Genomic DNA, 14,553 nt, shown 5'->3' on the forward strand with positions numbered 1-14,553 from the left:
CTTTGGGTTTTAGGTGTATCCGTGCTTGGCCGCCTGCATGTTTACACTGAACTCGAACATAGCTGATGTCAACGCATACTCTTTCGTCATAATGTAGTAGACTTGCTTCGAAGAAACTTTTTAAATCGATTATTTAATGCACGTTTTTTAAAAAAACCCTTTTCAGGGACAGCGGTTACTACAGTGGACAGCTTATCATGTTATCAGGTTACAGGGTGCATGAAAGGGTTCATTTGAACCCTTTTCAGTTCATATCGGCAGCTGTATGCGTGTTGTACTTTTTCTTTCGATGTGCTCGGCCGATGGCTAAAAATTGGACAGGTTAAAGAAGCTCTGTAAGGTGGACTGTGGCTCTCCTTGACGGTTGCGTCAATGTTTTGTGACTCACTGTATCGCTGTTCGCAAGTCACGGCTCAGCTGTGAAAATTCCCCCTCACAAATCAAAATTCAAGGTTTGAACTAAATCAGAAATCCAATTTGAGACAAACGAATCATAAATTTGAGTATGTGTCGCCTTCAAACTGGAAACCAGCACGCATTTTGCAAAAGCTGCACCAATGTGAGCGTGGAGCCTATTTGAGCTAGCGCGCTTTCAAGACTTTGAAGTTAATGGCCTACGTGGTAACCAGCCCCTCCGTCCGTTGCTGCCTCAGCATTCAAACCCGCTGCTATGATAAATACCTGAGGTGACTTTCTTCATTATTTCCCCATTATGACCGTTGTTGGATCCTCTTTGCTGCTTAACGTCTTGTTTTTTTTTTTTTACAAGCAATCAGCACGGTGGGGGTTCATGCTGCATGGCCGCGAGGTCCCCGGGTGAGGGGGGTGGGGGGGGTTGGTATTGTTGGCTCCTTATAGCATCCGAGTGATTCATTCCAAAAGCACCCAAAGTGACATGCAGCTAAATTAGCTACTGGAAACTGGCAGCGATAATAGCTTGCCCAGCAGCGCATAACAAGCCCCTCACTGTAAAGTATTGTGGACTTGATATCTTTGCCACAATGCCGCCAATAATAATTTAGCCCCCGGGCCCCCCGGTGCACGGCGGCAGAGTCTACACGTCAACACCCAAACAAGTCTTGTTTAGCTGACAACACCGCCTCCCCCTTTCTGAGTCATTGACTCCGCTTAGGTTCATTAGTGAAGATAATTTCACTGCAGGCAGGCAGTAGGTTAGCATATAACATATCACGATGACAGCTAATTATAGCATCACGTCTGTATTAGAATATATTTGCGCGGCGCCTGTGCAACGTCGGCCCACTACACGGGCAAAAGGTTCAACAATATGAATAAACTCGCTTCCATCTCACTTTGTATTCCTCCCAAAATCCACTGCCGTTTATTATTATTATTATTTTTTTTTACATGTTTAGCCCTTTCATGCATGTAGTAACCGCTGTGCCTGAAAGGGTTCATAATGGAAATACCACAACTTTTTTTGGGGGGGGGACGTAACGTTTTTTTTTTGTTTTTTGTTTTTTTATAGGAAATGTTGACACAGTATATCCCCACTTTTTCAAGTACTTTTGAGTTAAAAAAAAATGGGGCTTGGCCTGATGAATTACATCAGGAACGATTGCGCAATGTGTTTCATTTTCTGTTGCCATGTTTGATGGCTTACCCGACAGCCAAAAGTGCATCAGCAACTCATTTCCTTTTTTTTTTTTACATTTTTTTTTTTATTTGATTCGAGTGGCTGCAACACAAAGCAAAAAAAGAATCCATAAAAATTTCGACTCATCGACGGCTCATAATGTGGAAAAACCCGCAAGTTGGGGCACTGATAAGTCAAGGTGCCACTGTACGGATGTAACCGGCGGGAGAAGGACTTGAATGATGAATGAGTGCAAAATGTACCTCGATATGACCCTAAAATGCATCCCCTACCATTAATAAGATCCAAGCCATGAGGTGTATCAATAATTCCTTCTTTATTAGATACTAAATGCTCAGTTTTGTACGACAGCGTTATTTTACTTGATCAGAATAATTCCAATCCTATTGCATGTTATGCTACAGGAATTGTAATAAGTTGTGTTGGTGTTGTTCTCATCTACGTGAGAGACATGTTTGTCGCCCTTTCCTCCCCACAATACACTTGCAACATTCGCGCCCACACACACACACACACACACAGTGTCACCTGTGAGTAACGACAGCACATGCGCTCTATTCCTCACACACTGCCGCACATGCTCAGTAGTCTTCATTACATTAATTACTCTCATTGGAAGAGTGATCATCTCCGCCGTCAGACGACATGGCCGCCTGGCACCCACGGAGACCAAGTCTGAGGTGAGTAATCGTTTTTTAATTTTACAGGGCCCCGGCCAGGCCCCACCGATCTCGCTTCACCCACCGGGGTGGGCCCCTAAATACCCAGTGGGTGACGCAGCATCCCGGTAAACCACATTCATCTCTGTCTGCCTTCGGGTAGCGCATGCAAACGCTACAGGTGCCGCTTTTCGATCCTGCTGTTGTTCAAATTGGTTAGGGTTGCGAGAACACACTCGGATCAGCGCGATAGCTGCTACCCTAAAAACAGACGCATTGAAAATAACCCAGTTTGGGTCAAAAAGGTGCTGATCCACAACTTCGGTCAATTAGAAACCAACTTTCTGTTTTGTATTTAACACCCCATACCCAAATTTCCACCGTTTTGTATAAAACAACCAAGAAAGTGGGGTCACATCGACCCTAGTAGTCGGTCGGTCTCCTTTTGACTCAAATTGGGTTATTTTTGACCCAACCCTTTTATTTTACCTCATGAATCTGCGCTTGCGTGTCCATGACAACAGCTTGTTTCAAAAGTTAGCTTTGTCGACAAAGTCACCCAAAAGCAAATGCTGGGTTATCAATACCTCCTGCATTGGATTGAGGATTTGATTCGGGGCGTTGGATCAAGACTTTGACCCAACAATGGGGTACAAACTACCCACACTGCTGAGTTAAGGCTACCAAGAAATGAGTTACCGGCTTATCAGTATATTGGTTGTTAAAAATAAAATTAGATATCATTTTATCACCAACATTTTGTAAGAATCATGGCACTCAGCTGGAGCTCCTCAGCTCACCCAAACCCAATCTCGCAACCCGGCCTGCTGAGTTCAAGTAAATAACCCAACCTTGGTTGGAAAAGTAACACAATCTGCTACCCAGGAAGCGGTTTAGGAACTCAGCATTTGTTTTTGTGTGTATTGTGACACGATGAAGTGAAACGGGTCTCAGTCTGCATCGTGGGCGGGCGCTCCAAGATGGGCTCGTGCGGGTGCCTCCGATACGGGTCGCAGTTTTCAACCTTGATGGCGCACCGTTCAACTCCTCGCCATCCGATCAAAGGCACATCGGCGCATTACACCGAGCTTGAGGATTTATGGCTTTTATTGTTTGCGATGGGTTCATCTCGTTCCGTTTAAAATTCTCTTCATGGCCAATTGGACTGATACGCTATGCTTGTCTCGCGCTAATTGAACAAGAGATGGAACAAGGGAGAGCAAGATGCGGGAAAGAGAGAGGAAGAGGAATGGGCGGCAGGGCTGGTGGGGGTGAAGGGGGGGGGGGGGATTCAAGACCTCATTGATTAGGTGGTGAGCGCCGCAATGTTTCTCTCCTGACGCTTACAAGCATGAAAGCAACATAAACACCTATAATTGGTTCCTTTAGAGCCGGGTGGATTTGACTCACACCAACACACGCCTGCGCGAGCGCAATCATATTGCTTGCGTGTGAGGAATAGAAGGCGAGGGGACAAAATGAAATGCTCATTAATGTCATTCCACTGACTTGCCGAGTGGCGAGTGTGGGTGGATAGTTGTCTCCCTATTTCTCGATGCCGCACTAAGATGGAATGCTCAAACCGTCCTCCGAGGACTTAAACACTCACTGCCGGGGAGAGCCAAGAAAACGGGAGGGTGACTGTGACAAATGACTTCTCGAGACCATCGCAGCCAATCGGCCGTGGGCAATCGGGAGGGCGAGATCTGGCTGGCTGCCTCCAGTGATGGAACGTTATTATGCCGTTCTAATAAAAGTCGACGCCAGAAGTAGCTGATAGCTGGCCAGCTTGACCGCAAACAGCCGAAAGCCGGAAGCTTCCTGTAGAGGTCCAAGAGGCCGACGAGGCTTGTTGTAGGTTTGATGCTGGATCGAGCAGGACGGTAGTAAACCTCTCGCGATGATGCAGAGAAAGATCCGGATCCCTATTGGCAGTGGTGAAAATTGAATGAATCCCCGCTGCATTCACGCAAAACCTGGGATTCATTCAACTCCTCGCTCAACTCATCAGTACGGCACTATTAGTCGTGAGCGATTTATATCAGTCTGACATCAATGTACACGTTGCCGCCACACCGTTTGTTTTAGATCCGTTGCTAAAAGGTAAATAGCGCTGCAGCATATTTGCTATTTGGCATTAGCATTAAGCTAGCGGACTGAAAGGCTGAGCTATGATTGTTGAGCAGCCACGGTAATTCATGCTAACCATCTGATTCATGCCTTAGTGCATGCAAATCAGTTTTCCCCAATTGGTGGAAAATAATCTCATTCTACTTCCAAGCCCCCTCAGTTTTCATCCGGCACGCAGAAATACCGTTTCAGTTTAGTGAGAAATGTCATAGTTTCATGCCAATATTCCAGCTTTGAGTTCTGATTCGGACGTCAACCTCAGAATTGTGAGCCAGACGTACTCGCCCTGAGCACACCGGGCTGCACAACGATTGTGTTGAACTGATTTGAAAATTCCAAATTCCAAATTCCCTATTCCAACACCCCCCCCCCCCCCAAAAAATAATCCCCTTTATGATGGTATGGCAGCTGATTTCAGCGCGGCAGCTCCTTTGTATCGCTCCTTCCACCTCCCCACCACAACGCCTTTGATTCCACCGCGTCAATCATGCCTCTCAGCTCGCTCCATGATTGCAATCGACACTCCGATGATGGAAGTGAATAAAACTCCTCGTGACAAGCCCGCGTGTGAGTCACGGCTACGCATTAAAAGTTGTATCTGACACTCGGGCGTTCTTGACTCTGTCGTGCTTTATGATGGGAAAGGTTCCCCCCATGCCTTTCTCCATCAATCCCCGCCCTCGCCCCCTTCTTCCCCGTCTACCTTTTTTTTTATGCTGGCGGCTGACTTTTGAAGCGGCGGGGGATCGGGAAAGCAATGTGATGACTCCTCGGTGTGCCCGGCTACTAAAACAAATGAGCCGCTTCCTTAATTTGAGCTAAGCGCCCATTGCCACGCTGCAGAAAGTGAAATCAATGATCTCCTCTTGGTAGGGTGGCTTTCTGGAGTTGTTTTTTTTTTTGTCCTGCTTTGCGTACGCTCCTCCGCCTGACCGTACTAACCACTGCCTAAACAAGTCTTTACCCAATGTAAACTCATCCAGGCCAGTGACTCACCCGCCATTTTAGACGCGGTCCCCGTCCTCATAAAGGCGGCGTGCGGAGAGCGGTGTTTACAGATACGCCGCAGCGGCTCACCTCTGATCTGCCTTACGATAGAAAGAGACGGAGACGTGGGAGCCGAGAGGCTCGGAGACGCCAGCGGTTGCATGATTGCAGGACAAACTCATAAAAGTTCCATTAACCCACGAGACGTTAAAGAGGCCCTGTTTTCATCCAGCGGACAGCCGTCACAAACAAAGCATCAGCATAAAACGTATCCTCCTTCCTTTCCTCTTCATCCCCGATGCAGCCGCGACGGGCGGTCTGGTTTTTCCATCTCGTCCCGGCGTTATTTCCAGTGGTGCATTTATTGACACGTTGATGATTCGTGTGGAGATATTGCATCTTCTCGTGCAGGTTTTAACAACATTCCTCCCGAGTAAGACTCGGATGACCAAAACAGGACTCCCTTGTTCAAACCACCCCCCCTCCACCTCCGAACTCGGAATCTGGCTTCCTGAACCGTGAGTCACAACCCGAAGACGCCGCGGGTCTATTTACATCAGCTTGTCCGTCTAATTAAACTCGCCATCCGGTCTCGTGTTCGTCTTTCGTTAAGGATGGGCAACTTGAATGCTAGAGGGGGCCAGGATTTTTCATCACTGCTGCTGGGGTGCTATGTAGGACAATTAGCGCCATGCAGACATCTCTGCCCTCTACTGGTTACTGGTGATATTACAACTTAAGAATACCGTCTACCCCTACGGTTGCAGTTTGCGGATTCTCATATTTGCCGATTTTTTTTTTCAATATTCTTTTCATGTTTGGCATCTTTCATGTTTTTCAGAGAATCCCCCCCCCCCCCCGTGTCAACCTGTTTTTGATAGAAATCATATATAGAATGTTTATCAGCATTTTTTTTTTATTTGGGCAGTGTGTGGGTTGTTAATAACTAAAAGTAAAAAAAATACGCACGTACTTATTATTTCAACTGAAACCCTTTTAGTCTTTTATGATTGTCCCCAAAAAGCAAGGCAAGTCTGTGTAAACAGAATCATGTCCTGACATCGTTGGAAAACAAACGCGCACACACTTGACCCCACCTCTACCTTGTCAGTCCCCTCCGTTTTATAGTTTTAGGGAAGTCTGCTCCTGGCCAAAGAGTGCGAGTGCACTTTTAAGTCATCCATTAGGCCACTAAGCACAGGCTCTTAGCTCCTCTTCTGATCCCCTCGCTATCTGGTACCGCTATCTCCCCTGCTCCGTTTCCCATGGTGTAATCTTACCTCCCTAATTGAGCATGCTTGACTCCAATACACCCTGGAGTTTTCCGATGCTACGTTACAGTAGTACATCAACCTAAATTTAACTACTTTATTTTTTTTCCCCTCCAGGCTTTTCCACGAACAGTCCACCAGGATATTGGAATTTTTGCCCAATCAGATTTCCGTCTCCACGTGACGCATAAGGAAGGCTTTTTGTATTGCCACCTGACCCGATAGCCCACACAGATGAAGACGGGAAATTATTGTGACATGTGCTAAGCAGCCGGAACCTGTCAGAGATTTGTGCAGCTCCTTCACAATTGTTGGGCTGGCTCTTGGAGCCCTCCCGGACTAGTTTTCCCAATTTTAAGGACTCAAGTTATGAAAGGAAGAAAGTAGGAGAACAAAGAGTATAAGTAAAGTAAGTCAGTAATGAATGAATTAAAAATGAAGAATGTTAACCCTTTCATGCACCCTGTAACCTGATGACATGATAAGCTGTCCACTCTAGTAACCACAGTCCCTGAAAGGTTTAAAGTGCTGTTGGATTTTTCTTTTTTTTTTTTTTATATGTGTATATTCTATCTTTGGAGTAAAACGTTTTGACACCCTTTTGTCTCGAAACCAGATTCCCCATTGAGGCTTTTCGGTATCCCTTCAGACGATCCTATCAACAACAAACGTTGGTCAGCAGCATCCAAAGGTCAGGAGGACAACTCGGCACTTCACCGTGCCGATGGGATGAGGTGGCTGAAGGGGAGGGGGGGGGCACTCATTGGCCAGGAATGGAACCAAGGGGCTTGCAGTGACAGTCGCAGGATGGGGGCTTAATGAGGATACATCACTGCAGCGGTGAGCCATTTTGTGAGCCGAGCATATTCCGTGCACCAAAGCGTGGATGCAATCGTGCGAGTATACACTCTGAAAAACGCCGGCTTAAAAGTAACCTAAGCTGAGTGAAATAGCAACACCTTTAAAACTACGGAAACAAAAATAACCTGACCTGCTCCTTGGGTCACTTTGACCCAACATGGGGTTGTTTTGGATCAAAACAACCCAACTTTTTGTGGATATACAGTATGTATTTTGTGTCTACCCATAAAAGTGGAGAGTCCAAGTATGGTTGACCCTTGGATCCATGTCACATGACCATATTGAGCTCAAGTCTCAAAAGTGAGCCCCTTCCTGCCATTAACACTTACACAAAAGCATTTTCCAGTGAGACTGTGGGAACTTTTTGGACTCGTGTGTGTGGGGGGGGGGGGGGGGGGGGGGCTTGAACAACTTTCCTGTGGCCCTCAGCCGCCATGGTTGCAGAGCAGTAAACGCAGCCAGCGAGCTGTAAAATAAAATGAAGTGCGGAGAGAATTGGACGCATCCACACGGCCATTGGCCGCCGAGTGGGTTGTAAAATAATAACACGCCGTCATAAAACAAAGTGCTTATTAAATCATTTTCAAGCAATATTGGTCGATTGCAAGGCATCCTGCGGGAGGCCCCACAAAACAAAAATGATCTGATGAGGATAGCAGCTGGACAATCAAAATAAAGTTGAAGACAATCATGAAATCATGGTACTCTCACAACATTGCCGACACTTGCTCATCAGAGTCAATATTAATTGTAACAATGGATCATATCACAAGCCCTGTGATATGATTTGGAATATTGTAATATTTTAGGAGAATTTATTCAGCTCTGCAAATAATTGAATCACAGTTGTGTGAATTGGAAAATGAGAAATCATGCAATGAGCCACCGTAAGGTCAGTTGTTGATTTTATGTCATTTCAATTTTATGAGACAAGAACAAGCGTTTCGGGAGCGTTTGTGACAATTACGGTACGGAGAAAGAAGACGAGCGGGCGTCGCCACACCTGTTTAAAAGCTCGAAGAACAAACCACTGTTAACAAGCGGGGGTGCAATATGTGAAATTCTTCTGCCGTTCAATGTCATTCCATCTCCAATCTGATTACAGTTCGAACGGAAAGCATGTCGAGGTCTACGAGAACCCACGTGATGTTTGTGAGTTATTGTGTTAAAGTTATTAACGTACTCCACACCTGTGAAAGGATGAACACCCCTATCCAAGTGGTAGATTCCAGGTGAATTTTCCCGGGGTGCACCATTCAAAAATGCTCCAATGGTGAGGTCTCGTTTTGAAACAAAATGTCACGAATGATAATTCGGTTTTTTTGTTTTTTTTACTTCAAATGTAACATGTTTGGGAGTACCCTATTTGTAAGCCTTACGTTTCTTGCACCTGAGGAATATATTTTATTCGTGCTTTCCTTTTGGATAGGAGTCCCCGGACGTCGAACAAAGGTAGGAGCGCTTTTACATTCCGAAAATGTTTGTGCTTGCATTGAGAAGAAAGACGATTGCTCATGGTGTGGTTTACAGCTTTTCGAATTGAAGGCTTGTGTCTATTGGCGGTGCAATTGTGTTGTGAGGCCCACGAGGGCTTCGAAAATGTTTGGTAGAAACAAGTCTGATTGTCTTGTCATAATTGTCATTTCTATGTTCTATTTGCAAAATCTCTTGTAAATAATGTTGATAAAGACGCCGGTTAGAATGACTTTCACGTGTCCCCCCCCCCCCCCCCCCCCTCCATTGATTTAACGTGACCCCCGCTTCCAAATGATATTGTGATATTGGAAGCCTATTTAAACAGATGAAGGTCTAAATTGTCTTGCTTGTATGTGTATTAATCTCCCATTCATCATCATTACGGCGCGATTGGGTCACACACGCCCCCCCTCCCTCACTCCACCCCACGCCAGCCCTTTGCGTTCTACGGGGAGGGCCTGTAAATTAGGGATGTAAGCCAATTTAAACAGCGGCAGCGCGTTTGTGTGTGCTTCAATTTGGGACATCTGCACTGCACCGCCCCTATCCGAATGCTTTGTGTGATCGAGTGGAAGCTGGGGAGCTGTGCGCCATTTCGCCCTTTTACGACTGATGCAATGTTGAATTAATGTGTTGGGGGTTTTTTTGTATTTGTGTGCTGAAATTGAGTGAAATTGGTGCATTAGGCGCCGTGCATGCGTCTTAAACCTGCCTGTAATCCCCCCCCCCCCCCCCACATGAGCTCAGTACAGTATATGAAAAATATATATACCCTGATGCACCTGTTTGAAAGACGGTGGCTCCTCGATGTGTCGTCTTTTGTTTTTAATTATTATGTAGCCATTTGAATGACCCTCGTCCCTTCCCAAGAAAACAGCCCTTGGTAGTTTACATAAATCTGCCCGCGTGCGCGCGTCTTAAACGGTGTATTGTTCCAAACATATGCATTTTAATCAGCGTGGTCACACTTACAAGAACAGCAGTTAATAAGGCCATCAATCAAGATGGAGCTGGGAGGGGGAGTGCATTGAGGTGTGTGTGTGTGTAGGGGGGGGGGGGGGGGGGTTGCACCACGCATGGGTGCAGAAACCGTCTTATTAGCACGCATCGGGGGCACCGGGATGACGGAGAAGTTTTCTTGGTTTCTGTGTAGCGAGGATGGATGATGATGCATCCGTGATGAATGGTTTTATTTTTGTGTTTCCTGTCATGTGTTCACTGACCCCAACTTGGTCAAAAGCTGTGCTGTTATAAAGGAGGAACGTGCTCTTTTTGTGTGCGTCTGTGTGCCAGTGAGGTATTCGTTTAAGGTGTTGATTACTGTGCGGTTTTTTGCAGAGTCTGTATCATACTGATTGATATATATATATAAAATATTTTTTGTATACGTGAAGTGTGTTTTGTGAAGGAAGGAGAGATGCTGTAATTAAAAAAAAATGCATTTGACAATAATATCTGAGGTGGTAGGGTTAATAAATGCAAACTAGAACTTAATTTATGTGGTAATTCAAAAAACATTGAAGGTGATTCATGAGCCTACTCTCCATTTTGCTGCAGCTAAATGGAAAAAAAATGCATGTAAAGCCTCTTAATGGTCTAGTGCAGCATATGCTCAAAACTGCAACCGTAATTCCATATTTCAGTCCGAATCATATTCGTAAATTTTTATGCAAGGATGCCAAAAAGGCCAGCAGTCGTTCGGGCGTATCGAGTGGCTGCAAATGTGACTTGAATCGGTTTTTCAATGCAATCACTTTGAGTCAACTCGTGCAATTAAGTACCAACTGATTGGTCCGCGATCGATCTCTTTGCACCTCAAGTGTATCGCTCTCTCGCTCTCTCTCTCTTTCGCTCCTCTCTCTATTAAGTGGCTGCGAGAGGGGGAAAAAAAAGCACAGGGACCACTCAAGTGTCACGGTCAATCTAGCGGACCCATCACGTGATAGGAGGCCTCATACTCATCTTGACGCCCACCGTTTGAGAAGAAAATTATTATCGGAAGGTGGGGCGACAGGGGGGGCTTTTATGAGCCAACAATATGGACCCCCAAGAAAATGAACACTGGAAAATGACCATAAGAAAACTCGCCAGCTGCACTTTTATGACAGTTTATTGCAAATTAGACGTCGAGATACAACCCCATCCTTATAACAGAAAATCAATGGAAAGACAAATGCAGAAATGTACACTAAAAACGAGTGCAGCAATTATAGACTGTGATCAAAAGATAATCATATTGATGTGCTGGCTCTTATAAAGTTGTAGGAGGTAACACCAAATATTTATTTATTTAGATATTTGATTGTCCACTCTCCACCCCCCCCCCCCCCCCATTCCTCTGAATTCCCCTCCCCTGGCGCCTTGTTACCTTTCGGCAGCAACCATCCCCTTCCTGGTGTAATCATTAATTCCGCACTCAAAATTCACCGGCTCCTACATATACATCACGCTGTAATTTCATGTGCGCATGGCTGACATCCGCCGCTAATGAGACGGCCCCGGCCCCGTTGACGAATCTCTTCCCCCACCCCTTGTTAGAAGTAGCCTCTGGAAGCATCATTCTACGGATGTGGAAAACGGCATAACCTAAAAATAAAAAATAATTAGGAATTGAAATATTTCATTACCTCGAAATTATTTTTTTGGTGCTCGTGTGCGTGTGTACGAATTGTCATATTTTTATTTTAAATATGCCACCATTCCCCAAATGATTTGTTGTGCTCTTATGGTCCGGTCCCAATTTGAAGACTGTTGCAATTGGGTTAAATATAAGAGTATTAAAGGCGATATGCTGCGTATGGGAGATTTGAGGGTTTTTTATCTGGTCAGTGGCACCTCCTCCCGTTGGTCCACTGTCACGGTTGAAGCTTTGCTCAACACGGAAGGCGTAAAAGTGACAAAGGCATCAGTCCTGCTCGTTGGGGAGCAGGTGAAGTCCGAGGCCGGGGCCCTGGATGAGAGGCCGCCGGATGGAGCCGAGTGACAGGCCAGGCAAGTGCACGGGCTTCCCCCGGGACCGAGCCCGTGAGCCGGACTCTGGTACAAGGACGGGTGCCTGAAGGCGCACAGGAGTTCCGGCCTCTGGTAGGGGTGGGACAGCATGCGGAAACTGTCCAGGGAGCGCAGGCCGTTGGGGAAAGGAGTGGCGGGGGCCGGAGTGGAGCCGGCTCCCATCCCCAGGTGCGAGTAGTAGGGCAGCGGCAGGTGGGATGAGAAGGGGTAGGGCAGGTTCCCCGTGGCCGCTGCGTGGCTCATCATGTACGTGTAGAAGGCCGGGTCGGCGGGGTGAGGCCACGTCATTGCCAGACGTTGACGCTTGTCTTTCATTCTGCGGTTCTGGAACCACACCTGGGGACCGGAGACGGACCGGGTCAAATATTAACCACCCGCCCAACTCTATTACAGACCATAACAACTCACTTGAACTGGCTTTGCCTTGTGTGGACATTCGCCTTTCAACGCTATTGGTTTTACTTTGATGTCTATAAAAAACGGTTGGATCCAAAATGACCCCCCAAAATTACACATGGATTTTTTTTTTGCACGAAAAAAAAAGGGGTCACATTGACCCAAATAGCTTTTTAACCCACAATTGGATTATTTTTGACCCAACAACAGCAACTGTGATTTTATGTATTATACTTTTCCAACAAATTCATTTTAATGAGCTCAGTTCGTCCTTTATTATTGCAGGATTTCTTCTCTCTCCATCATACCTTAATAGTCGTTTCCGGTAGATTCAATGCGGCAGCCAGCTCGCACCTCCTCGGCCTGGACACATAATTCTCCCGGTAAAATTCCTTCTCCAGCCGCGCGATCTGCTCCCGGGTGAAGGCTGTGCGGTACCTGCGAATCTGATCCGCCGAGTAGGACAGAGAGTTCTGACCTGGGACGCTCTTACCCGGGTCAGAACCGGAATCGCTTGGCAGACCAGGCGATTCCCCATTTCGACCTAGAGAGAGACGATAACGGTATAAAATGGAGATTGTGACAAATTGGGAGGGGGGGGGGGGTCAAAAGGACGCCATATACCCTTAATAATAATATATTCTGTAATTTTAAAGTGAACGGTGTCATGCCGTCATTTATTTTCAACATTTGTGAAAATAAAAATTGACATCAATCCTTTAGACACTGCATTTAAAATTTTCAACGCCAATATTTTAATTTTAATTATTGCTGATAATTAAGACCATGTCATCCAAAACGCTAATATTTTAATGTTTCTGGTATATTTTATTTCCATCATACAGGTGCATTGGCAGAAAAGTAGCAATAACAACCCGTGACTGCAGCTTTTATTTATTTTTTGGGGTTAAACTGCAGTTGTATTTCTGATGGAATTCGACATCGTTATTGGCTAAACATCATTCGTACCGTACCCTTAGCGGAGGGGTAGTCCATGCTTTCCGGCGTGCAGCTCACGTCGATGTCCTCGTAGAAGTCCGACTCTGTGTCCGAGCTGCTGCCGTCCCTGTGGGGCCCATCGCCCCGGTGCCTGTCCCCTATCTCCGCGCACAAATTCCTGCGGGCGATCTCCTCCATCACCGCTTCCGTCAAGCAGCCTCTGCGGTCCGGCTTCCCGGGGCTCCCGTTCGCCAAAGCCGGCTTGCCGTTGCGCGGCTGAGCCTCCTGCAACATCTCCTCTCGGCTCTCCATCCCGCGCGAACAATCCCAAAGAAGGTGGGGGGAAAAAAACCCGTGGTGAGCAAAAAATGTCAGGCTGTTTTTCGGGTGTGTGGGGCGAGAGTGTGATGGCCGATGCGGTGGCGTGTTGTGGGCCGAGTCTGGAAGAAGAAGAAGAGGAGGAGGAGGAAGGAAAGGAGGAGAGGCTTGTAGTAAAAGAGGCTGGATGCAATCCGGTCTGACCCTGAGAGAAGAGTGTGGAGAAGGAGCTCTGGGAGGGATCACCGTTACCTCGCCCCCTCCCACCTCTCTCTCTCGAGCTGCCAGTCTTAATAGGCCAGTTCGAGGATGCCCCGTGACGTCACGTATGGATCGTACATTTAAACGGAAGGCGCAATGGTGGCGTGAGTTGCGATGTGTAAAAAAAAATAAAAAATATCGGCGGGGTTGGATAAAACAGTCGTTTAGGTTGGATCAACTTGGAAATATCAATTGGCATTCATGGCGACGATGTTTGGTTCGCACGGCAAAGCAGGAAAGTAGTTTCCGCCCAAGCAAATTGCCGAGCTATTACTTTCACTCGCATGGGGGAAAGATACAAGAGACGGTGTTGTCAACTCGGATTTAGTTGTTGTTGGTGGTGTTGTGAAATGCAGGAAAGCCAATTTTCAAAACTGCAAATATTTTGCCTTGAAATGTTGAGTTCACATCACTTTTTTTTTTTTTTTTTGTAATAGTAACTCCAAAACGAAACTGCAGTCAGCGGTGGGATAATAACACCTTGTTACTGTACTTAAATATATTTTCTCAGTGTCTGTACAGTACGTTAAAATTGGTTTCTGTTGACGTTTTACCATTTAAAAACGGATACCTGTACTTTCTTATAGGTTGGGAAAATTATTTTTCTTTCTCTCAAGGAAAGTTT

General features: G+C 46.2%; 1 protein-coding gene across 1 annotated transcript; it reads right to left on the reverse strand.

The window, feature by feature from the left end:
- Positions 1-11,819: 11,819 nt before the first annotated feature.
- On the reverse strand, positions 11,820-13,664 carry evx1 (even-skipped homeobox 1). Its single transcript, XM_086137106.1, has 3 exons — positions 13,385-13,664; positions 12,719-12,954; positions 11,820-12,350 (listed from the first exon to the last, which is right to left on the reverse strand). The coding sequence occupies exons 1-3, from the start codon at positions 13,659-13,661 to the stop codon at positions 11,820-11,822; spliced, it is 1,044 nt and encodes a 347-aa protein (XP_085993232.1). The 5' UTR covers positions 13,662-13,664.
- Between the last annotated feature and the right edge of the window lie 889 nt (positions 13,665-14,553).

The sequence above is a fragment of the Hippocampus guttulatus genome, chromosome 18, assembly GCF_054856545.1.
Source record: "Hippocampus guttulatus isolate MCC_2025c chromosome 18, RoL_Hgut_1.0, whole genome shotgun sequence".
In the NCBI taxonomy this organism is placed as follows: domain Eukaryota; kingdom Metazoa; phylum Chordata; class Actinopteri; order Syngnathiformes; family Syngnathidae; genus Hippocampus; species Hippocampus guttulatus.